The 25566-nt window shown below is 36.9% G+C and overlaps 1 protein-coding gene across 9 annotated transcripts in view; it reads left to right on the plus strand.

Annotated features, from left to right (window-relative positions):
* LOC119071492 overlaps nt 1-23779 on the plus strand; it is a 36116-nt gene extending 12337 nt beyond the window's left edge. For 3 of the 9 annotated variants that reach the window (XM_037176343.1, XM_037176344.1, XM_037176346.1), the window contains exons 2-11: nt 6331-6925; nt 14164-14328; nt 14656-14780; nt 14837-14940; nt 15001-15091; nt 20076-20133; nt 20202-20316; nt 20446-20584; nt 21680-21753; nt 21869-23777. In XM_037176343.1, coding sequence (XP_037032238.1) covers nt 6700-6925; nt 14164-14328; nt 14656-14780; nt 14837-14940; nt 15001-15091; nt 20076-20133; nt 20202-20316; nt 20446-20584; nt 21680-21753; nt 21869-22067 — 1296 coding nt within the window. In that variant the 5' untranslated portion in view covers nt 6331-6699 and the 3' untranslated portion in view covers nt 22068-23777. Of the gene's footprint in view, nt 1-3547; nt 3622-6330; nt 6926-14163; nt 14329-14655; nt 14781-14836; nt 14941-15000; nt 15092-20075; nt 20134-20201; nt 20317-20445; nt 20585-21679; nt 21754-21868 lie in introns of those variants that run through there. The other 6 variants (XM_037176349.1, XM_037176350.1, XM_037176348.1 and 3 more) reach the window with 4 other exon arrangements.
* The last annotated feature ends 1787 nt before the right edge of the window (nt 23780-25566 follow it).

Below are 25566 nucleotides of genomic sequence, written 5' to 3' on the forward strand. Positions count from 1 at the left end.
AGGCTGCTTAAGGTTACCAGTAAACAGGAGGAAGTATATGTTTACTTCATGATAAAACGCGTTGGTACTCCATAAACTTCATTATTCAAATCGGTTGCATAGTTGAACTTTCGTTGTTCTTTCGTTTCTTTTGTCTGTATGTGTCATCGTGCATGAGAGTTTTCACTTTTCGCAAATTTATTAGGCAGTTGTGAAACAAGGGTTCGACGATTACACCGACCCATAGCTCACATTTTTTCGTTTGTCGCATCTGGCAACCACTAGTTTTTCGTTTTTCGATGAGTTACGTATTTTTGGAGAAAACGACTCAAAAGTAGAGAGGTGTTAGGGGTCTGGAAATCTATTACTATGTTACTGGAAAAAAACCACCAGACTTCTCGGTGGTCGGGTAAAATTCCTGCGTCCAGTGTTAAGATACTATCATACAAGATTAAAATCTCCTGAAAACCTCTATGTTGCAGGCGTACATACTAGGGTGTAGCGGTTTTGACAAAATGTCTTAGTTCTTCTAAGGCTCAGCCGGAAATCCACTCAGCTGGTCCATCTGATCATTTTATGAATGAAAAAAAAATCAAACTTTAATTTTGTGCTGCCGCCAGATCGATTTTTGAAAATTTCGTCGTTTTCGGTCCACGTCACATAAATAGATTTTTACGGTGGGCTCAGTGTACATAAAAAGTTGGGTCCACATGGTAATCTAATCTCCAGACTTCACAGATTATTTCACAAAAAAGATCAGGTCTAAAAAATATTTTTTGAGTTCGTGACTGATTGTCAAAGTTCCCCGATGGTGATTTTGAGACTATAATCTCGCTACAAAATTTGATGAAAATGTGCAAAAATGTAAATTAAACGTTAAATATGCTAAATGGGCCGCGGTGAGTCAAACACAACATCTGATTTGAATTGGGATATCTAAATTTATTATTTATCTGACAAAAAGTTGTGATTTTGGTACATTTTGGTACATGGAATATTGGCGACGAAAGTCGGATTACATCAAATCAACAATGTTTTAGCTTAGAATGTATTCCCAGGTTCTGACAATACGAAACCTTTAATTTTAAACGTTTTCTAAGCGTTAAATAATTTTAAATTTGAAAATGTAACGAGATGTACTCACTGGCAATAGAACCTGTCAACAGTACGTAAATGAGCTTAGAAAACGTTTAAAATTAAAGGTTTCGTATTGTCAGAACCTGGGAATACATTCTAAGCTAAAAAATTATTGATTTGATGTAATCCGACTTTCGTCGCCAATATTCCATGTACCAAAATGTACCAAAATCACAACTTTTTGTCAGATAAATAATAAATTAAGATATCCCAATTCAAATCAGATGTTGTGTTTGACTCACCGCGGCCCATTTAGCATATTTAAGAATGTAAGAATGATGTAGAACGACGTCTTACAACACCAGGGTAAAAAAAAATTGCCAATTTGCTTCCCCCCCTCTGAAGTTCGATCCTAGTTACGGGCCTGAGCTGACTACCAAATTGGTAGTTGAATACTAAATTGGTAGTTGACTACGAAACTGATAAAACGTTGGTGGAGATGTTTACTGTTCAACAGCTGGACATAGACTGATGAAAATATTCTTCCTGCTTGCCTAACTCATGTATTTGGTAGTTGGTATCGAGCGAAAATAAAAATTTGACAGAAAATGTATGGACGAAGTGTCATTGTTTTCGCTAAATCCTCGGACGTTTTCAGGATCTGGGTCAAAAACGCACCTTTTTGTTCCCAGTGACATAATATTTTGTGAAATTTTTCCTTTCGCTTGATGTATAATCGAGGCCTAGCTTAAGGCATGTACATCGAGTTTAGCGAAAAATCCCAAATAAATTGGACAGTATTTTGTTCGAGTGAGAAATCGTGTTCCACAAAAAAATAAATGAAAAACAAGGCATCAGAACAGTCGGAGCGTTTGCTGCGACTTAGCCCCGTACGACCCGTAATCCTATTTCGTCCGTAACCATAATACGTCCGTAGCCGTAATACGCCCGGAACCCTAATACGTCTACAACCCTCTAATGCGTCTGTTACCAAAATGCAAGTCAAGTTGGGCATGGTCAAATTTACTGAAAGTGTTCATTTTTAAAATTGCGCATAGCGCAATTACGAAAGCCCGTACGAAGTACCTCTCAAATAAAACCAACAATTTACGACATTATTTTAGAAACCCAAAATTTTTTGCCAACTTTCCATTGGGTATTCAATTACCTCTCAAATGAAACAAAAACTAGCAAAATCGGTTGAGATTTACTCGATTTATGTGCAAAAAACATTTAGAGCCGAGTAGCGGCCCTAGTCCAAGGGCCCAAATTTGAAACTTTTTTTTGCCATCATTCTATTCGGCATTCAATTATCTTTCAAACGAAACAAAAACTAGCAAAATCGGATGAGATTTACTCGATTTATGTGCAAAAAACACTTAGGGCCGAGTAGCGGCCTTAGTCCAAGGGCCCAAATTTAAAACTTTTTTTGCCACCATTCTATTCGGCATTCAATTATCTCTCAAATGAAACAAAAACTAGCAAAATCGGATGAGATTTACTCGATTTATGTGCAAAAAACACTTAGTGCCGAGTAGCGGCCTTAGTCCAAGGGACCAAATTTGAAATTTTTTTCCCCATCATTCTATTCGGCATTCAATTATCTCTCAAATGAAACAAAAACTAGCAAAATCGGATGAGATTTACTCGATTTATGTGCAAAAAACACTTAGGGCCGAGTAGCGGCCTTAGTCCAAGGGCCCAAATTTGAAACATTTTTCGCCACGTTCTTTTCGGTATTCAATTACCTTCCATAAAAAACTAAATCTTGCAAAATCGGATGAGATTTACTCGATTTATGTGCAAAAAACACTTAGGGCCGAGTAACGACCTTTGAGCCCTCCCAACAAGCCCGCGTTGCATCTTACCCAAAAAAAATGTTCAGCAACTTTGTTCTACTCGTCAATACCTTTCATTTGATATATCACAAGCAGCTATTGCGTGCGTATTTCGGTAGATATCGTCGAAAGACTGAAAAACACCTATAGGGCCCTAGCTCTGGAAGGGCCGACCCTACCATGTCCATTTTCGAACTTAACCTTACTTTTGTCGATACCAATCGGGGAAAAAAAGAATTTTGAAAAAAGGTTGTGATTTACTCAAGCTAGAGGGGTCACGGACAGACGGACAGACGGACATTTTTTTTATTGCGGATTCGTTATCTATGAACATAGACAAATGCTTTGCCCTTACCGCCTGCTTCCAATTCAACATGTTACAAACGGCATATTAATCTTATAAGCCCCCAGTACTTCGTACGGGGCTAAAAAAATGATTTAAATTTGGAAATTTATAATACTCGCGGGATTATTCTGGATCAGCAATCCGCAAAATATGTTGCATGTTCAATGTAATTAGTCTTCGATTCAATTTGAGTCAGTGAATATCTTCTCGTGTTCAAATTTATATATTCGGTCGTTACGTTACATACATCCACAAATTTGCATAATCTAATAAATTTATTCATCGATTCATTTTAACTTTTTTTTAGAGCAAAGTGCGTCTTAAACGATCTTAAAAAAGAATTTTCCGTGGTTAGAAGAAATGCTGCTGATGAAAAAGAAAGTAATTATTACAATTTATTGAATGCAACTTTTGCAACAACATTTTTGAATTAATTAAATGCAAATTTCTTTCGGTTCATTATACAATTTCGAACGATTTTCTTTTTATCCTTTGTTGGATTTTCAAATTAACTTTTTCCACCAACTCGTTGTGTTTCATTTTTTTATGGATTTTGTTTACTGTTTACGTTTTTAGTTCAAATGACTAATTTTCGACCCGATAAATACAGAAATAACAAATGCATTAGCTCCAAAAATTTATTATTATTTTGGGTATACAAAAACTATTGCACTTACATTGGAAACGGCAGTATGACGCCCAATCAATAAAATATGCCCAAAACTTGTTCGACGCCTCTAATTGTGGAAAAACAAAGAAATATGAACAAACACTAAAGAAAAATTCTTGTTGATTTCTCTCAAAACTTACAAAATTTAACAAGAACTCAACACCACAAATCAGATTTGTTTATACTTTTCAGTTTCTGGAACAACTTCCTACAACACTGAAATTATTCTTTGTTTAAGTTACTTTACTGCCAGTCGCCACTATGATAATTTTACTAGCACTTTTAAATTCGGGTACGATAACTTCGGGACAGGCTCAGTTAAACCTGTAAATTTTCAGAAAAACTGATCACGTCATCTTACGAATGTACATACCAGGTATGGCCGATTCTTCACAATCTGTCGATTTATCTTAAACGCACTAATTATTTTTATCAAAATAATATGGAAATGGGTGCGTTAGAATCAGTTTTTAAAATCGTTATTTCCTCCAAGATGACATTAGACCATACCTGGGTGGTTTATGTCAATGAAAGTAAATAGATAGGTATGGCCAAACGTTCAAATTTGTTCTAGCCGGAGCACATACGGATTTGCATGGCGCCACCTCAAACGAACTCATTTCTAGTGCAAATTTCCACTAGAAATGAGTTCGTTTGAGGTGGCGCCATGCAAATCCGTATGTGCTCCGACTTGTATGGACTGGCCATACCTACTTATCTACTTTCATTGTATGGACTGGCCATACCTACTTATCTACTTTCATTGGTTTATGTTCATTGCATTCAGGTTCAAGTAAATATCAGGCTCAGGTTAACCTGAAATTACTCGGATCGACTTGAACCCCTGATCAGAGCCTTAGATAATTTAGTATTGTTTTATATACGCTGTCCTTTATCTTCGACGCACAGCGGAAATTACTATTGTCGGTTAGGGGTGTGCGATGGATAAAGTATCGAGACTGACGTAGTCCACAAAAAATTGTTATCGTCCCTAGATGTCAAAAATCGATTTTAAAAATTTTGAAAAATTCATTTACAACTTGCGACAAATCATAGAAGCTAAAATTTGTTTGAGATTTTTCTTGGCTGTAACAGTCCCATTCTACTAATTGGAGTCCAATGCAACAGAAAAAAAACAAAATCCGGTAAAAATTTTGTCGGAAAAGTCTTCTTCGTGAGTCATCAAAGTTCGCCGAATGAAGAATTGAGTGGATCTTGAAAATTCGTAAATTCATCAAGAAAATTATTCAATTTTTGCTCAAATGGGCTTAAATTCCTGGGAATGTTGTAGGCTATCCAGAACAAAAAGTTTTCGAAAATCTTCTGAGAAACGTTTGTGTCGTTAGTGTTTGTTTGGCCTAAAATTGGGGCAAAATGCCTCAACTGAGAAAAACGAATTTTTGAAAAAGTGTAAATAAATCTTCGATTTTCAATTGTTTGATTGAAAAGTGACCACAGATATTAAATTCAATATTTTTAATAATTGATATTAATATTGTTTTTCGTGCATATTTCAACAATTCGATTTTCTCAGTTGACGCATTTTGACCCAATTTTAGGCTAAACAAACACTCAGAACACATACGTTTCTCAGAAGATTTTCAAAAACTTTTCTGTTCTGGATAATATTCCCAGGAATTTAAGCCCACTTGAGCAAAAATTGAATCATTTTACTGATGAATTTCCGAATTTTCAGGTTCAAGATCCACTCAATTCTTCATAGTCGGCGATAACTTTGACAACTCACGAAGAAGACTTTTCCGACAAAATTTTTACCGGATTTTGTTTTTTTTTCTGTTGTATTTGACTCCAATTAGTAGAATAGGACTGTTACAGCCAACAAAAATCTCAAACAAGTTTTTTGGTAGAGGTCGAAATAGGTGGTAGGCCGAAAACTCGAAATTTAGCAAGTTGTAAATGAATTTTTCAAAATTTTAAAAATCGATTTTTGACATCTAGGGGCGATAACAATTTTTTGTGGACTACGCCAGTCCCGATCCTTTATCCATCGCACACCCCTGTTGTCAGTACAGCCGAAATGTATGTAGGAGTTTTTTCGGAACGTATTTTTTTAGGAGTAAGTATGAGTAGGAGTTCCATATCGCCTTTCAAGACAGCAAGGTCTGAAGTGCTATAGAAACTTTTTGAAAATAAAATTCGTCATCGATCTGTAAGTTGTATTTTCTAAGTGTACCGCTGACAGCATTAGCTAATTTGAATAATAATTCATTTAAAAAACAATTTGCTTCGATCGATTTACAATTTATTTGATTTATTCCTGCCATATTACAGGATAAATTAAGGTTCAAGTGCCGCAATGGATTTACAATTAAATTTATTTCACAATCATTTTAGTTGTAGTAGATAGATAACCACAAGTTATTTGAGTACTTTGATAATGTTGATAACCTATTTTTTAGTGTGCAACGCCACGAATCAAATGTGTTTACTTATTGTACGAAAAAATAATGGATAAAGCACAAGGTTGCCGAAAAATTGTTATAACACATTTATGGCAGCAACTGTAAATAAAAAGGAAAATAAAAACGCTGGCCATCATTACTCAGTACATCTAATCCATCCAATAAAAGATTGACAGCATCCACTTTGAAAGTGAAATTCAAAATCAAATTCTATACACCACTTCGACAGCAAACTACTCTATACAAAAGCACCCCTAATACCGCTCAGAAATTCAACTTTTATCCGAACTTTGCTTATCAAAATCAATCCTTCATTGTATTGTGTAAAATCATCAAAATTGTAACGATAAGAAACAATCAGTCATCATGAATTTAATGTTTCGCAAAAATTTTCGTGAGGGCGGTGGTGGCGGCGGCGGCGGCGGTATTAAGTCTGGTGGCGGTGCAAAATTGAATCCGAAGGCAAACCGTAGTCAAGGTAATAAACGGTCCCGCGATATGGGATACGGTAATATGGATGCTGCTGACGTACATTACCGGACGCATATTTTTTTTGCACCTAGCAGAGGTGGCGGTGGAGCAGATTGTGAAGGTTTGCATTGTGAATGTGTGTGCGTAGAAATATTGGTGGAATTTTTGTTTCAAAAGCACATTAACCACGTATGATGTGAACGAATGTTGTATTTTATTATAAAACCCTAAAGAGGAAACATTTTTAGAATGCAATGTTTCCGTCACTATAAATATATCCGTCATGTGTGGAGTGGATAGATAGAATATTTATATTATACACGTTTCTCGTTATTGTATAAAACGTTTTTCGCTGAAATCAAGTGAGTTTATTTCAATCGAGAGTCATACTTCATGTATCCCATCCGTTATTTTAACTTGGGGGATTTGGGGTTTTCAGTTAAAAACGGAAGGATAAAGGATTATTGAAACGGTATTCGGAAACCAAAACTTCGCCATAACTTCAATAGTAACAATGTCGAATATTGTGACCAGAGTATTACATTGACAGACCAGATGGTTTGCATTGATTGATAACTGTGAAGCAGTTTTTAAAAAATGTTGACATGAAACAGTAGTCGAAATAATCTGCATCATAAACAACACACACTCTATTGTGATGGAGGTTATTTATAATATAATAGCTAGGCATGGGCGATATTTTGATACTTATCGATCATTATCGAATTATCGATAACGATTTGGTTAAGCAATTATCGATCATTTCTTTCGATGGATGTTATCGATAATTTTGAACCTAATGCCTTACAATAGCCCAACTCCAATCAGAGCTGATAAATGTAACCGTCGATAAATTTGACATTTGCACATCAAACGTACTCAAAATTAAATTTATCCAGATGATGATGGCAAATTTATTAGATCAATAGATGATTAAGAGCAATCTTCACTTGGCAAATTTGTAGCCTACATTTGGGTACAAAAAGTTTTGGAAGAAGAAAAAACATCGTTTGGTGTTGAAATGTGTTAGGTTTGAATAAAAAATAGAAAGGTTTGTGATGATGTAGCCTAAGTTAGGGAAAACTCAATAGTTCACGAAAATTGACAAAAATTTTGCGTTTTCATGGACTTAGGTTACCTCACCACAAACGTTTCTATTTTTTATTCAAACTTAACACATTTCATCACTAAACGATGTCTTTACTTTTTCCAAAAAGGATTGCGAGTGAAAAATAATCGTTAAAAATGTAAAATTGTTGTGCCCGAATGTTGGCCACAAATTTGACAAGTGTAGATTGCTCTTAAGGTTGGCTTGTTCAGTATGTGTTTTTGTATGTAGGTGGCATGTGTTTTCAGTGGGTTTTTGAATGAAGTTTCTTTACGTTGAATATGTCCAAGGTATTTAATTTGAGCTAGGTGAAGTCCTTTTTCACCAAGCAATCTGCATATAATTCCAACTGAAAAAAAACTTGAATTTGTCAAGAGGTTAAAACATATGAAAAACGCAGATCAAAGCCCACTCGAAACCGGTGGCATTGCCAACGGACAATACATGAACAAATTCGAGATAAACAACGCACAACATTCTAAATTTGTGTCTCAGTGTGATCAATTATGAATATATTTGTTAGTTGATTCTGTCACCGAATTTACAATTTTTGTTTGGATCAATGCACTCCACTAGACTTTAAGTATATTGACACTGGGTTTTTCTCCAGTTGTGAGGAGGGTAGAAATAGCGATAGATTCACTAGACGAACTTTTTTTCAAGCCTGTATACTTGGGGGAGTTCACGCCGATGCAGATACGCGGGTTACACACCACGTTTCATACAAAAAATTCACCACGTCATACAAATTCAATTTTGGTGAATTTTTAGCCCCGTACGAAGTACTGGGGGCTTATAAGATTAATATGCCGTTTGTAACACGTCGAATTGGAAGCAGACAGTAAGGGTAAAGCATTTGGTTATGTTAATAGATGACGAATCCGCAATAAAAACAAGGCATCAGAACAGTCGGAGCGTTTGCTGCGACTTAGCCCCGTACAACCCGTAATCCTATTTCGTCCGCAACCATAATACGTCCGTAGCCCTAATAAGCCCGGAACCCTAATACGTCTACAACCCTCTAATCCGTCTGTTACCAAAATGCAAGTCAAGTTGGGCATTGTCAAATTTACTGAAACTGTTCATTTTTAAAATTGCGCATAGCGCAATTACGAAAGCCCGTACGAAGTACCTCTCAAACAAAACCAACAATTTACGACATTATTTTAGAAACCCAAAATTTTTTGCCAACTTTCCATTGGGTATTCAATTACCTCTCAAATGAAACAAAAACTAGCAAAATCGGATGAGATTTACTCGATTTATGTGCAAAAAACACTTAGGGCCGAGTAGCGGCCTTAGTCCAATGGCCCAAATTTGAAACTTTTTTCGCCATCATTCTATTCGGCATTCAATTATCTCTCAAATGAAACAAAAACTAGCAAAATCGGATGAGATTTACTCGATTTATGTGCAAAAAACACTTAGGGCCGAGTAGCGGCCTTAGCCCAAGGTCCCTAATTTTAAATTTTTTCGTCACGTTCTTTTCGGTATTCAATTACCTTCCATAAAAAACTAAAACTAGCAAAATCGGATGAGATTTACTCGATTTATGTGCAAAAAACACTTAGGGCCGAGGAACGACCTTTGAGCCCTCCCAACAAGCCCACGTTGCATCTTACCCAAAAACAATGTTCAGCAACTTTGTTCTACTCGTCAATACCTTTCATTTGATATATCACAAGCAGCTATTGCGTGTGTATTTCGGAAGATATCGTCGAAAGACTGAAAAACACCTATAGGGCCCTAGCTCTGGAGGGGCCGACCCTACCATGCCCATTTTCGAACTTGACCTTACTTTTGTCAATACCAATCGGGGAAAAAAAGAATTTTGAAAAAAGGTTGTGATTTACTCAAGCTAGAGGGGTCACGGACGGACGGACGGACGGACGGACGGACGGATGGACGGACGGACGGACGGACGGACGGACATTTTTTTTATTGCGGATTCGTCATCTATGAACATAACCAAATGCTTTGCCCTTACTGTCTGCTTCCAATTCGACGTGTTACAAACGGCATATTAATCTTATAAGCCCCCAGTACTTCGTACGGGGCTAAAAATGTCCGTCCGTCCGTCCGTCCGTCCGTCCGTCTGTGACCCCTCTAGCTTGAGTAAATCACGACCTTTTTTCAAAATTCTTTTTTTTCCCGATTGGTATCGACAAAAGTAAGGTCAAGTTCGAAAATGGGTATGGTAGGGTCGGTCCTTCCAGAGCTAGGGCCCTATAGGTGTTTTTCAGTCTTTCGACGATATTTACCGAAATACGCACGCAATAGCTGCTTGTGATATATCAAATGAAAGGTATTGACGAGTAGAACAAAGTTGCTGAACATTGTTTTTGGGTAAGACGCAACGTGGGCTTGTTGGGGAGGCTCAAAGGTCGTTCCTCGGCCCTAAGTGTTTTTTGCACATAAATCGAGTAAATCTCATCCGATTTTGGTAGTTTTTGTTTCATTTGAGAGATAATTGAATACCGAAAAGAACGTGGCGAAAAAAGTTTCAAATTTGGTCGCTTGGACTAAGGCCGCTACTCGGCCCTAAGTGTTATTTGCACATAAATCGAGTAAATCTCATCCGATTTTGCTAGTTTTTGTTTCATTTGAGAGATAATTGAATGCCGAATAGAATGATGGCAAAAAAAGTTTCAAATTCTGGCCCATGGACTAAGGCCGCTACTCGGCCCTAAGTGTTTTTTTGCACATAAATCGAGTAAATCTCATCCGATTTTGCTAGATTTAGTTTTTTATGGAAGGTAATTGAATACCAAAAAGAACGTGTCGAGAAAAGTTTCAAATTTGGGCCCTTGGACTAAGGCCGCTACTCGGCCCTAAGTGTTTTTTGCACATAAATCGAGTAAATCTCATCCGATTTTGCTAGATTTTGTTTCGTTTGAGAGATAATTGAATGCCGAATAGAATGATGGCAAAAAAAGTTTCAAATTTGGGCCCTTGGACTAAGGCCACTACTCGGCCCTAAGTGTTTTTTGCACATAAATCGAGTAAATCTCATCCGATTTTGCTAGATTTTGTTTCGTTTGAGAGATAATTGAATGCCGAATAGAATGATGGCAAAAAAAGTTTCAAATTTGGGCTCTTGGACTAGGGCCGCTACTCGGCTCTAAATGTTTTTTGCACATAAATCGAGTAAATCTCAACCGATTTTGCTAGTTTTGTTTCATTTGAGAGGTAATTGAATACCCAATGGAAAGTTGGCAAAAAATTTTGGGTTTCTAAAATAATGTCGTAAATTGTTGGTTGTATTTGAGAGGTACTTCGTACGGGCTTTCGTAGTTGCGCTATGCGCAATTTTAAAAATGAACACTTTCAGTAAATTTGACCATGCCCAACTTGACTTGCATTTTGGTAACAGAAGCATTAGAGGGTTGTAGACGTATACGGGTTCCGGGCGTATTACGGCTACGGACGTTTTATGGTTACGGACGAAATAGGATTACGGGTCGTACGGGGCTAAGTCGCAGCAAAAGCTCCGACTGTTCTGATTCCTTGTTTTGTATGGAAAAGGTGTGTTCCCGCGTATCTTATAAAATGGCGATCAGCGTGACTTCCCCAACGTATACAGCCTTTCATCCAATTTTTACACAATAGCGCTACAAGTGGGATCTGAGATCTAGATTAGCTGTGCGTGGAACAACGTTGCTTTTATCGAAATTCGCATATGCTAAAATTCATTTCTAACCGTCAAGTTTATGGACGACTTAAACTTGTCAGCTGCTGACAAATCTGATAGAACTACAGCTAAAAGAGTAACGAGAGTAACTGACAACGATGTACGCAAAAATATTTGCTGCATCAACACCAAATGTCATTTTTTCTGTTATGGCAACTCTCTCATTCACAAAATCAGATTTTTCGCATTAGCAAAATTGATTTTTAGCCCCGTACGAAGTACAAAGGGGCTTATAGGATTACGATGCCGTGTGTAATTGATGGAATTCGAAGCAGACGGTAAGGGCAAAGTGTTTGCCTATGTTCATAGATGACGAATCTGCAATAAAAATTTTGTCTGTCCGTCTGTCCGTCACGTCGATATCTTGAGTAAGTCAAATCCGATTTCAAAAAAAACAAATTCCCTGAAATAGTGAGGCTAAGTTCGAAGATGGGCATATTCGGGTCGGCCCTTTGTGAGTTAGGGCCACCTAAGTGATTTAAGGTCTTTTGGTGATATTTATGGCAAAATAAACGATGTAAATGTAAATGACACGGCAAATTTGTCAATACCAATCCAGGAAAAAAAAAGTTTTTTAAAATCGGGTGAGTGGACCGTGAGTTAGGGCCTTAGAAGTGAAATGCTACTAGGGCCCTATGTGTATTTTACATAGAACTCGAGTAAATTTCATTCGTTTTTCGTAATTTTTGTTTGATTTGGAAGGTAATCGAAGGCCGAATAGAATGTTGTTGAAAAAAATTAAATTTGGGTCCTTGGCCTAAGGCCGCTACTAGGGCCCTATGTGTATTTTACATATAACTCGAGCAAATTTCATCCGTTTTTCGTAATTTTTGTTTCATTTGGAAGGTAATCAAAGGCCGAATGGAATGTAGTTGAAAAAAATTTTAAATTTGGGTCCTCAGAATGAGGCCGATACTAGACCCTTCAAAAAAATAAAATTTTTAGGGCGATTTGAATTTTTTGTTTCATTTGAAAGGAACGTCGTACGGGGCTTCGTAATAAATGCTGGAATTTGTTTATGTACTGTCCGTTTGACAAGTGGATCGCCACGGTTCAGCAGGGGGTTTTGAACATTTGTTTTTTACACGTTGGCACACGTGCTCTTGTCAGATTCAAGATTCTTTTTACGAAGGTTACGCTGATTATACTTTGTGAAAAAGGCCAATACCTTGCAAATATGTCACATCTTGGACAGAATTTGACACTGCAATATCTGCAACATGAAAAAACTAAATGTTCGAAACCCCCTGAAACCCCGTGCTTCCACCTACGTAATATACACAAACTAGGTGAGCCAATCTTAATTTATTGCGCTATGCGCAATTTGTAAGATTACATTACATAATAATTTTACTTTAACTACATTAACCGGCGCAATAGGCTTACGGTCAAAGTAGGGTGACAGACGCACTAGGGTCACGTACGCAATAGATATACGGGTTTGTACGGGGCTCAGTCGCAGCAAACGCTCCGACTGTTCTGACTGCTCGTTTTTTTAAATTTTGTAACGTTTTTTTTTACAGCGAATTTCGAATACAGCAATTCAGCACATCAAGAAGTCGATGTAAAAACTATCGACGTGGCGCAGATTCAGCATTTCAGTAAGATTTATTAATGAAAAATTTAAAAATCTCTCGTCGCAATTCAGAAGATTTTACACCAAAGTTTTGTTTTGAAGAATTGCTGTATTGGAAATTCACAGGAAGGATACATTGGCAAAAAAAAAACAATTTTGTCGATGAGAATGATTTTGTGAATAAATTAAGAGTTGCCATAGCAGAAAATTTGGCATTTGGTGTTGTTGTGGCTATATAATTTTCGCGTATGTACTTGTGTGTAGGCACAGTTATTCATTTTTTAAACTGCTGAAGTTTGTTTCTTAAACTCCATTCGTTAAAAAATAAAAGATGTAGATCACAATATGGCTTTATGAGGGACTGATGTAAGGAGGCAAAATAAATTTCGTCTGAGTTTGTCATTTTAACTAATTTTGTTTTAATTCACTCGGTGAAAAAAAAGCAGACCAAAAAAGTGTAACTTTAAGCTTGCTAAAATGCTATTAGAAGCAATAAAAACGCCGTTTGCATTAGTACAGTCATTTGTAATGAAATCATTATTCCACTACCTTTCGTCCTTTTGATAAAAATCCGATAACTTCACCATCCTTCCTATACACTCTACAAACTACTTCCCATTATAACCATTAAACAATTAACACAATTTATGTGATTTTTATGGTAATTTTTATAAACATGAACGATGTTGGATTTAGTGCGGTAAAGAATTTACAACGTTGTCCACAAATTTGTAAACGCAAATTTAGACACAATGCAATAAAACAGCACACCATAATATGTACATAGTCGGTCCAGCATAGGTGTAAATGTAAAGTAAAAATTCTCGTAAAGATGCGATTAATTGTCTGTGTATTGTAATGTTTCTTCTATAAATAACAAAACTAACAAGACTAACAGAACCGGATTTAATTTTAATTGTTTTCGAATTATATCTGTGTCTCTTGTGTCATAAAACTTCTTTGTTTTCGAACCAATTTTTTCAGAGCCTCGTTGCGGCCCCGTAACAGGTGCTGCGATATCCCTTCCATTAGCTCCTTGTGATGTGGATGCACCCCAACCTTTAGTCGATCGTAGACCGTCTGTTTCATTACTGAAATGGGGTTCTAGCAAAAGGAATGATGCGCCTACGCCTACTGCTGCCAGGCAAGGTTTGGAATTATATTTATTAACCATTTGCACTGTTGTTTTTATTATTGGCTACATTCTTCGTTTTTACGTTCAGAACAAAGTTATTTTTCCGTTGTGTTTAAGTTGTAGTCATTTTTATCTGTTTATCCGAAAATAGTTGATCAAAGAAACAACATTTCTGTATTATACACAAACACACTTTAAGCTTTCAAATTAAAGCTTAGCTTCGCCGGCCGCCAACTAACTTCAATTTTATTTTAAAGATATCCCCCACCCACACAAACATCTCACGTCAAATCATCAAATTAAAACTAAAAATTTCTTTTCGTCACAAAAATAAATTTCAGTTAGTTTTGGAACTGGCAGTCCTTTTGGTGTTCGATCTGAACCCGTTTCGTTGGATCGCTTAGATAGAGACTGCTTTATAATTCCAGTTCACAGTCTAGCCAGGTTTCTACCAGCCGGAATTCCGGTAAAAATACCAAACACTATAAAAGATAACAAATAACAAAAAATTATTTCATCCAGTTACCGCCACCTTGTGAAGGGGTTGACAGTAAACCACATACGGGACCATTGAGTGTGTTGGAAGTTTCCGAATCAAAACTGTGCGTACTAGCCCATTTGATGAGGTATTAAAACATTTCTGATGCGGATTTGTATGGTTTTATTCACGCAACATTTTCCAATAGTCCTCTCGAACCAATTGATCCAGTATTAGAAACGCCACTTGCTCATCCTTTGTTGAAACAGAGAATGGTGGCAGCGGAGCTGCTCAATGAGGTAGGTGAATGTTACGGGAATTGTGTAAGTGAAATTCTATTTTCATCATCAATCATCAATCATTAGTTGAAAATTAATTCATTCTTTCATCGTCTGTCGCACGACGATGACACGAATAAGCGAGATCAGTCTAGTGTATGATAAAAATGTTGAAGTGGTAGATTTTGTATCAAACACTAGGTTTTACTTTACAAAAGTGAAGTAACAGACTTCATGATTTTGTTGCGATGAATTTGCCCGTTTACAAAAGGTTAATCTCCACAATTTTACTTCTAACACAATTTTCGCTAGATTTACTCCTAAGATCGCTTATTTTATGGTTTTCTCGTTTGTTAGCCCCGTACGAAGTACTGGGGGCTTATAAGATTAATATGCCGTTTGTAACACGTCGAATTGGAAGCAGACAGTAAGGACAAAGTATTTGGTTATGTTCATAGATGACGAATCCGCAATAAAAACAAGGCATCAGAACAGTCGGAGCGTTTGCTGCGACTTAGCCCCGTACGATCCGTAATCCTATTTCGTCCGTAACCATAATACGTCCGTAGCCGTAATACGCCCGGAACCCTAATACGTCTACAACCCTCTAATGCGTCTGTTACCAAAATGCAAGTCAAGTTGGGCATTGTCAAATTTACTGAAACTGTTCATTTTTAAAATTGCGCATAGCGCAATTACGAAAGCCCGTACGAAGTACCTTTCAAATAAAACCAACAATTTACGACATTATTTTAGAAACCCAAAATTTTTTGCCAACTTTCCATTGGGTATTCAATTACCTCTCAAATGAAACAAAAACTAGCAAAATCGGTTGAGATTTACTCGATTTATGTGCAAAAAACACTTAGGGCCGAGTAGCGGCCTTAATACAAGGGCCTAAATTTGAAACTTTTTTCGCCATCAGTCTATTCGGCATTCAATTATCTCTCAAATGAAACAAAAACTAGCAAAATCGGATGAGATTTACTCGATTTATGTGCAAAAAACACTTAGGGCCGAGTAGTGGCCTTAGTCCAAGGGCCCTAATTTGAAACTTTTTTCGTCACGTTCTTTTCGGTATTCAATTACCTTCCATAAAAAACTAAAACTAGCAAAATCGACCCAAAAACAATGTTCAGCAACTTTGTTCTACTCGTCAATACCTTTCATTTGATATATCACAAGCAGCTATTGCGTGCGTATTTCGGTAGATATCGTGGAAAGACTGAAAAACACCTATAGGGCCCTAGCTCTGGAAGGGCTGACCCTACCATGCCCATTTTCGAACTTGACCTTACTTTTGTCGATACCAATCGGGGAAAAAAAGAATTTTGAGAAAAGGTTGTGATTTACTCAAGCTAGAGGGGTCACGGACGGACGGACGGACGGACGGACGGACGGACGGACGGACGGACGGACGGACGGACGGACGGATGGACGGACGGACGAACGGACGGACGGACGGACGGACGGACATTTTTAGCCCCGTACGAAGTACTGGGGGCTTATAAGATTAATATGCCGTTTGTAACACGTCGAATTGGAAGCAGACAGTAAGGGCAAAGCTTTTGGTTATGTTCATAGATGACGAATCCGCAATAAAAAAAATGTCCGTCCGTCCGTCCGTCCGTCCGTCCATCCGTCCGTCCGTCCGTCCGTGACCCCTCTAGCTTGAGTAAATCACAACCTTTTTTCAAAATTCTTTTTTTCCCCGATTGGTATCGACAAAAGTAAGGTCAAGTTCGAAAATGGGCATGGTAGGGTCGGCCCCTCCAGAGCTAGGGCCCTATAGGTGTTTTTCAGTCTTTCGACGATATCTACCGAAATACGCACGCAATAGTTGCTTGTGATATATCAAATGAAAGGTATTGACGAGTAGAACAAAGTTGCTAAACATTGTTTTTGGGTAAGATGCAACGTGGGCTTGTTGGGAGGGCTCAAAGGTCGTTACTCGGCCCTAAGTGTTTTTTGCACATAAATCGAGTAAATCTCATCCGATTTTGCTAGATTTAGTATTTTATGGAAGGTAACTGAATACCGAAAAGAACGTGTCGAAAAAAGTTTCAAATTTGGGCCCTTGGACTAAGGCCGCTACTCGGCCTTAAGTGTTTTTTGCACATAAATCGAGTAAATCTCATCCGGTTTTGCTAGATTTAGTTTTTTATGGAAGGTAACTGAATACCGAAAAGAACGTGTCGAAAAAAGTTTCAAATTTGGGCCCTTGGACTAAGGCCGCTACTCGGCCCTAAGTGTTTTTTGCACATAAATCGAGTAAATCTCATCCGATTTTGCTAGATTTTGTTTCCTTTGAGAGATAATTGAATACCGAAAAGAACGTGTCGAAAAAAGTTTCAAATTTGGGCCCTTGCACTAAGGCCGCTACTCGGCCCTAAGTGCTTTTTGCACATAAATCGAGTAAATCTCATCCGATTTTGCTAGTTTTAGTTTCATTTGAGAGGTAATTAAATACCCAATGGAAAGTTGGCAAAAAATTTTGGGTTTCTAAAATAATGTCGTAAATTGTTGGTTTTATTTGAAAGGTACTTCGTACGGGCTTTCGTAATTGCGCTATGAGCAATTTTAAAAATGAACAGTTTCAGTAAATTTGACAATGCCCAACTTGACTTGCATTTTGGTAACAGACGCATTAGAGGGTTGTAGACGTATTAGGGTTCCGGGCTTATTAGGGCTACGGACGTATTATGGTTGCGGACGAAATAGGATTACGGGTTGTACGGGGCTAAGTCGCAGCAAACGCTCCGACTGTTCTGATGCCTTGTTTTTATTGCGGATTCGTCATCTATGAACATAACCAAATGCTTTGCCCTTACTGTCTGCTTCCAATTCGACGTGTTACAAACGGCATATTAATCTTATAAGCCCCCAGTACTTCGTACGGGGCTAAAAATGTCCGTCCGTCCGTCCGTCTGTGACCCCTCTAGCTTGAGCAAATCACAACCTTTTTTTAAAATTCTTTTTTTCCCCGATTGGTATCGACAAAAGTAAGGTCAAGTTAGAAAATGGGCATGGTAGGGTCGGCCCTTCCAGAGCTAGGGCCCTATAGGTGTTTTTCAGTCTTTCGACGATATCTACCGAAATACGTACGCAAAGGTATTGACGAGTAGAACAAAGTTGCTGAACATTGTTTTTGTGTAGGATGCAACGCGAGCTTGTTGGGAGGGCTCAAAGGTCGTTACTCGGCCCTAAGTGTTTTTTCCACATAAATCGAGTAAATCTCATCCGATTTTGCCAGATTTAGTTTTTTATGGAAGGTAATTGAATACCGAAAAGAACGTGGCGAAAAAAGTTTCAAATTTGGGCCCATGGACTAAGGCCGCTACTCGGCCCTAAGTGTTTTTTGCACATAAATCGAGAAAATATCATCCAATTTTGCTAGATTTTGTTTTATTTGAGAGATAATTGAATGCCGAATAGAATGATGCAAAAAAAGTTTCAAATTTGGGCCCTTGGACTAAGGCCGCTACTCGGCCCTAAGTGTTTTTTGCACATAAATCGAGTAAAGCCCTAAGTGTTTTTTGCACATAAATCGAGTAAATCTCATCCGATTTTGCTAGATTTAGTTTTTTATGGAAGGTAATTGAATACCAAAAATAACGTGACGAAAAAAGTTTCAAATTTGGGCCCTTGGACTAAGGCCGGTACTCGGCCCTAAGTGTTTTTTGCACATAAATCGAGTAAATCTCATCCGATTTTGCTAGATTTTGTTTCATTTGAGAGATAATTGAATGCCGAATAGAATGATGGCAAAAAAGTTTCAAATTTGGGCCCTTGGACTAAGGCCGCTACTTGGCCCTTAGTATTTTTTGCACATAAATCGAGTAAATCTCATCCGATTTTGCTAGATTTAGTTTTTTATGAAAGGTAATTGAATACCGAAAAGAACGTGGCGAAAAAAGTTTCAAATTTGGGCCCTTGGACTAAGGCCGCTACTCGGCCCTAAGTGTTTTTTGCACATAAATCGAGTAAATCTCATCCGATTTTGCTAGTTTTTGTTTCATTTGAGAGATAATTGAATACCCAAGTAAGTTGGCAAAAAATTTTGGGTTTCTAAAATAATATCGTAAATAGTTGGTTTTATTTGAGAGGTACTTCGTACGGGCTTTCGTAATTGCGCTATGCGCAATTTAAAAAATGAACACTTTCTGTAAATTTGACCATGCCCAACTTGACTTGCATTTTGGTAACAGACGCATTAGAGGGTTGTAGACGTATTAGGGTTCCGGGTGTATTACGGCTACGGACGTATTATGGTTACGGACGAAATAGGATTACGGGTTGTACGGGGCTAAGTCGCAGCAAACGCTCCGACTGTTCTGATGCCTTGTTTTTTATGTCCTCGAGCCAACCAACCAACTTATTTTATGTCTTCTACATTCCTAAAGTTTTATTTGTTCCATAAATCGTTCCACATGTTGTCAACACAAGAAATGTACAGATAGTCGTTGCACTCACACGTGTGCACGGTGTTCCTCAATCAAAATGAAGCTTTATGAAAAGGTACCCACAAGGTTATTACAGAAATGAATAGAGTGACACTGAAGACCTTAAAAAAGCTTTAGAATTTAATTCGACTAATCGAATCTAAATCCCATTAAAGGCCAGATTAAGGCGCTTTACTTTACATGGCATTGTCCAAAATGAAAGTTTTTGATAGAGTTCCCACAGAGTAATTATAGAAATGAAAAGCGGAGTGGAAGGCATGCAAAGAGAGCCGATACCCTTATAATGTGAAACCGATACTCTCTCTAGCAAGCAAACTTTGTTTTAACGCGGTCAAAATACCACCTTATTTTGACAAGTATGACACTGAAATTTCAAAAGTGGAAACAAATTACTTTTCAAACAATAGAAAATTGCATTCTAGTCAATTGTGAAAAGCAGAAAAAATTATAATTTTACCGTGATTTGATTCAATGCCAAAAAAAAGACTTCTCCATCACTACTACTGAGTGACTGTTTACATTTGTTTCATTTTCCGTTATAGGTTCAAAATGCAAATACTGCCGTCGGTGGAATGTTGTTAGCAAATATGGAAAGAACTGGTGCAGTCTAACCTGATTGATTGTGGTATCGTAAAAATTGTTTTATTCGAATTTATTTTATTTTCCAGCCGAATTTCCGTTCATCGCTTATTATGTGATAAATACAACCAAAACAGATCCAACAAATTTTTATAGTGGCATACGAAGTTCATCACTATCAAAATTTGAGCCAAAGAAATTGAGGTAAATTTTGATTGACAGCCACCAGTTGCTGTCAGAGCTTTTCTGTTTTAATTACCGATAAATGAGTTCGTGCCACATGGGATAATATCGAAATGGGATCGATGAGCTTCGAATGTTTCTTGATTTCAGGTACACAGCTGCACATACACTTGATTTGTATAGCGAAGTTGCAGCTATAGTTAGACCTCCGTTAGTGTTGTCCCAAAATGATATAAGCTTTAGAAAGGTTCATTCTCCGAGCACGGCTTATATAATAAGTATTTTTAAGGTATGTGGGTAAAGCAATAACGTTCAAAATTGGTCAAATAAGTGAGTTCCACAAAGAATCACTCTCGCCATTCATATTAAGAGTCAATTCGCCAATTTTTCTACCACATGGAAAGCAAGCCATCTCTGATATTATTGAGTTATTGTATTGAGTTATTATATTGAGTTATTATATAGCTCATTCGATTCGTTGTTCAATTCTAGCGAACAGCTGTCTGCCATTTTTTACAAAAAAAATCCAGTTTGGGTATAATGTGTGTACATGTCATATGATGTCAAGGGGTGGTGAAAACACTTTTTTAGCAATATCATGAGGAAGGAGCAACCCAAAAAGTTAAAACTTTGTAGGATTGTTGGCCTGTCCACGGCCGACAATTTGAGCCCACTCTGACGTCCGCACTCACCACGCATGGCCAGCCATCAGTCAAAGTATGGTCAATTTTCAAATAGTGCTGTACCTCTGCAACATCATAGTTCTGATGGGCCGACTACATATTATGTTAGCTGACCTCAGCCCCCAATACATACCAAAATTTGACCTCAGAAGTTCCGTGTTGCAGGATTTGCGGACCATTTGAAAAAAAAGTTGACCTTTGCGGCTGGAATAAAAGAGTAAATTTGAACCAAGTTCTCGTCCAAAATAATTTTTTTTATTAGTAACGTGTCTGGGGGACAATTCTAGCCCATAACCGAGCGATTACGAGGGATTCTCTGTGTATACTTCCATGATATTGCTAAAAAGGGGTTTTCACTACCCCTTAACATCATATGACATGTATACACATTTCACACAAATTGGATTTTTTTTGTAAAAAATGGCAGACACACGTTTGCTAGAATCGAACGACGAATCGAATGAGCTATAACTCAATAATATCGGAGATAGCTTGTTTCAAAAATTGAAAATTTGGCTGACAAATTGGCGAATTGACTTTTAATGCTGAAAAGACTCACTTACTTGGCCAATACTATAATGTATTATGCAGGTCTTGTGGTGTTTTTATTTTCCCTATTTTACATATTTCAATTCATATTTAATATCAATAAAGTGCGGAAAACCGAATGGCAAAAGTAAAAATTTATTTCGTTTTTGTAGGTATTCGAAGGAGACGATGGGGAACGATTTGAAAAGAATTGGCTTTATTGGACCGGTGCCAGAATGCTCTACAGGTATAAACTGTGGTATTTATTCCACCAAATTTATGGCATCGAAAACAATTTTGTTTTTCTAACTCACCAAAGATTTTTTTTTTTATAAATTAAATTAATTTTTCCAAATCGACAGATATTTACCTCGTTCGGTGGGAATGCGAAAAATTGCCCTGCACAAGAGTGTTTCGACGAAGGGCGACAAAATGTACTTGCTGGTTTGTGAGTGTGCTGATTTGTTGAAGGATATATCAGCGGCTGCGGTATTGATACCAGCGTTGAGGGCTCGACTTTGTGGCTACACCGGATTGTATCGTCCAATACAAGCGTTTTAAAATCGAAAACAACAATTTAAATTGAATTTCAGTAGAGCATAGAATTTTTGTCGAGTTAAAAATTAGAATTAACAAATTACGAAAGGGGCGTTGTGATTTCGAAACCTACGGAATATAGGCAAAACTGTGTTCATTACTATTGATGCTAATGCTTAACTATGAGTTTTTTTGCACTCCCATTCAAAGGAAGCATGACACCTCATAAATTATTCGGCCGAGATATTACGGCAGTCGTTATATTTCAAAGGAGAAGTGTTTATACTATCAACGCGTCGCTTTATCAAGCACGAATTCGAATATAGAATGAACACGTACTTTTAGCGTTTACATTTTTACTCTGTCCTACAACAAACTACTTACTACTTTACTTAAAAAAAACTCAGTGCAAAAGAGATGCAAGATGAGACAGTAAACGCATGACATTCTCTCACCAAATCGTTCATCTCTTTTGTATCAAGCTTTTTTTTGTGTTGTAGAACAGATTTTTCTGGGAAAAATTTCGTATCTTCTATGTTTTGTAAAGGTGAGTGAGGTCAATCAGTTATTGTGGTAGTAGAAGTAGGTTTGTATGCATAGTAAAATGATTATTTTTAGTGACCATTCGCCGATCTGAAAAAATATTGACTCGGACCGGCAATGTATCGTTGTATCTACTTCCTCTAAATCGTCTCATAAATTTTCTTCGAGATCCAGTACCATCATATTTTTTAGCTCCCTCTTAGAAACGAAAAGAGTATTGTGATAAAATTGTAGAATCTACTACTTCATTAGTTCATTAGCCTTCTGTTTTAACATACATTTTACTACACCACATTAACCGAAGGCCATTGCCTAATTTTTGTCTCTGCAGTCAATAACAGATGATATAAAGTCCATTCCCATAATAGCGATCATAATGTTGTGTCAGGATTCAATTCTGAAATGTTGATGACAGGTTATTCTACAAATCTACCCAAAAAGTATTAATCTGCTGAAACCTGACGACACACCCTCGAGGTCGAATAATTTATTTTTTAAACACTTTATCTCTTCGAATTTAAAAATAAAAAATCAGTTTAAAAAAAAGCTGAGTCAAGGCCTAAATATAGAAATAACTAGGAAAACAACTGCGTTTCTAGATCTTTCTCTAGTGTCTAAATTTCGAGTTAATGAAGCTTTGTGTTTTGCATAACAAAAATAGTTTTTCTTTAAAATTATTTGTTTGAAAATCACTTTTTAAGAAAAAATTTCACATTTTATAAATCGTTACTGCTGTTAAATATTTACCATATCCAATAAATTTTAAAAATGTGTCATATCGCCGACAATATGTGCAACCGCAAATCACACAACAACAATGATTTTAAGCATATATGTGACGGTAGTTCACTGTTCCCACATTAACAAACAAAAATGTATACTAAAAAAATTCGATTTTTCTTAAAATTTGAAATGAAATTGTAGGACCACTCAGATTTAATTATATAACACAATTCAAGTGATTTAAGTAAATAAAATTGTAGGAAAATTACGATTTCTCTTTAAATAAAAAAAAGGTGAACAAAGGGGGAGAGTAAATTGATCGACTGTAAAGGTGGCCTCAGAGTCATCCGTTTTCACTCCGTTTTGCTTCCGTCTACGTGACCTAATACACGTTCTTAAATGTGCTGCATTATTTAAAATGTCAACTTTTATGTACACGGAGCTAAAACGGAGACAAAACGTATGACTGTAAATCCAAATTAAGCATCTTTTGAAGTTAGACTTACGAAACAGAACCATTCGACTAGCGCCATCTACTTCAAAAATCTTTAAACACACACAAAGCTTCGACGAAACCGACCTGTAAGCATGTGTCATTTATGTAAAGTTATGATGGAACGTACGAACGAACGTTTGGTTCGACGAACAGTTTAGTCCGTTGTTCGAAATAAGGAAGGGATTGAGTTTCTCGATTTTCTGTGAAATATCAAAAGAAACACGAAGAATAAGAAACTCGTACATCGGACTTTCTCAAAATATTTGAAAATTTTACAAAATCTTTGAAAATAGTGCTTCCCAAACAATTTCACATCCAAATCACATCCACACTGAACTTAGTCAAATATGTGTTAGCGAAGAAAATCGTGTGATTATGTCCACTTGTATTTAGTCGACTTAAAATGAAAGTAAAATGAATGAGTCTGGTTTTGAAACATAATAATTTCCGTGATTTCGATGTGATTTAATTCAAATTTTGGGCAGAAAGGCACAAGGAAACGTTTCAAATTCTATCACGAAATACTGTTGAATTTTAAAATTTTGAAAATAGATTAAAGTTAGCTCGCACGGATTTTCAGTGAGGTAAAATGTCACAATGCATGTGTGCCAACTTCTAAAAATAAAAAACCAACCTCCACTGCTGACCGGTGGCGATTCGCTAGACGAAGGAATAATACGGGCACAAATTCCCTACTCTATAACCTTTTTGTGAGGAAAGGAGGGATTCTTCTGAAAAAACAGAAGACCGAAATCGAACGCCCAGTAAGGTATTCGACCCCAGAAGTCAAAACCAATTTAAAAAACAGACAGACAGACGGACGGACATTTTTTTTTCACTGATTTGGCATCTCTAGACAACCACAATAGGTTTCCCCTTACTCAGGGAGTCCAATTCGACGTGTTACAAACGTATGCGTAAACCTATAAGACCCCAGTACTTCGTACGGGTCTAAAAAATCTTCGAAGCTTGTATGGCTAGTGTGAGGTGATAAAAACGTGCACTTTTCTTACAAAAATTTCTTTAGTAACAAGAGCCGTACAGGGTCGTGTGGGGTGTCATTAGAAAGGTACTTCCGGGGCAAATAGAGTCTTATTGGGTTTAAAATTCATCCAAGCTGAGATATGTACAGTTGAAGTTTTCAACCGAAAAAAGACTGAAAACATACTCTGTTCTTACGGAAATTTCTCGATGTACACGAAACGTACATGGTCCTGTGGAGTGTCATTAGACAGGTAATTGCATGTCCACATGACCAGTACGGACCTGTGATTATAATATAGAGATTTGTGAAGTCGATGACGCTAACTAATTGTTCTGTTCCGTGAGTAGTGCTCACTGAGCACATTAAGAAAAAGCTTACCTTAAAAAAACATGATAAATGCGCGTTTCAATAAACAAAAAATTAATTTAAATTTTACCTTCAATCAATTATAAATTAGTTTAAAAAAAAGAAAAGAAAATATATTTCTACTTTTATACACACACTATTTATTGCGAGAGAATATATACAAAACTACACAACAAACATACTTATTGTAAACTTAATCGAAGTTTCACCTTTTAAACAAGATTTGTCTTAAAAACTTTAAAGTATATTTGAAAAAGAAAACGAGAAAATACAATTGAAAAATATATTATAAAACTGCCTTGTGCCAATGGAAATAATTAATTATGAAAAGATATATACAAAGTGACACATTAAATTATAAACTTAAATTTTAGAGAGGCCTTGCTATAATGTAGATTGAAGTTTTAATT

Source organism: Bradysia coprophila (genome assembly GCF_014529535.1).
Source record: "Bradysia coprophila strain Holo2 chromosome IV unlocalized genomic scaffold, BU_Bcop_v1 contig_5, whole genome shotgun sequence".
Classification (NCBI taxonomy): domain Eukaryota; kingdom Metazoa; phylum Arthropoda; class Insecta; order Diptera; family Sciaridae; genus Bradysia; species Bradysia coprophila.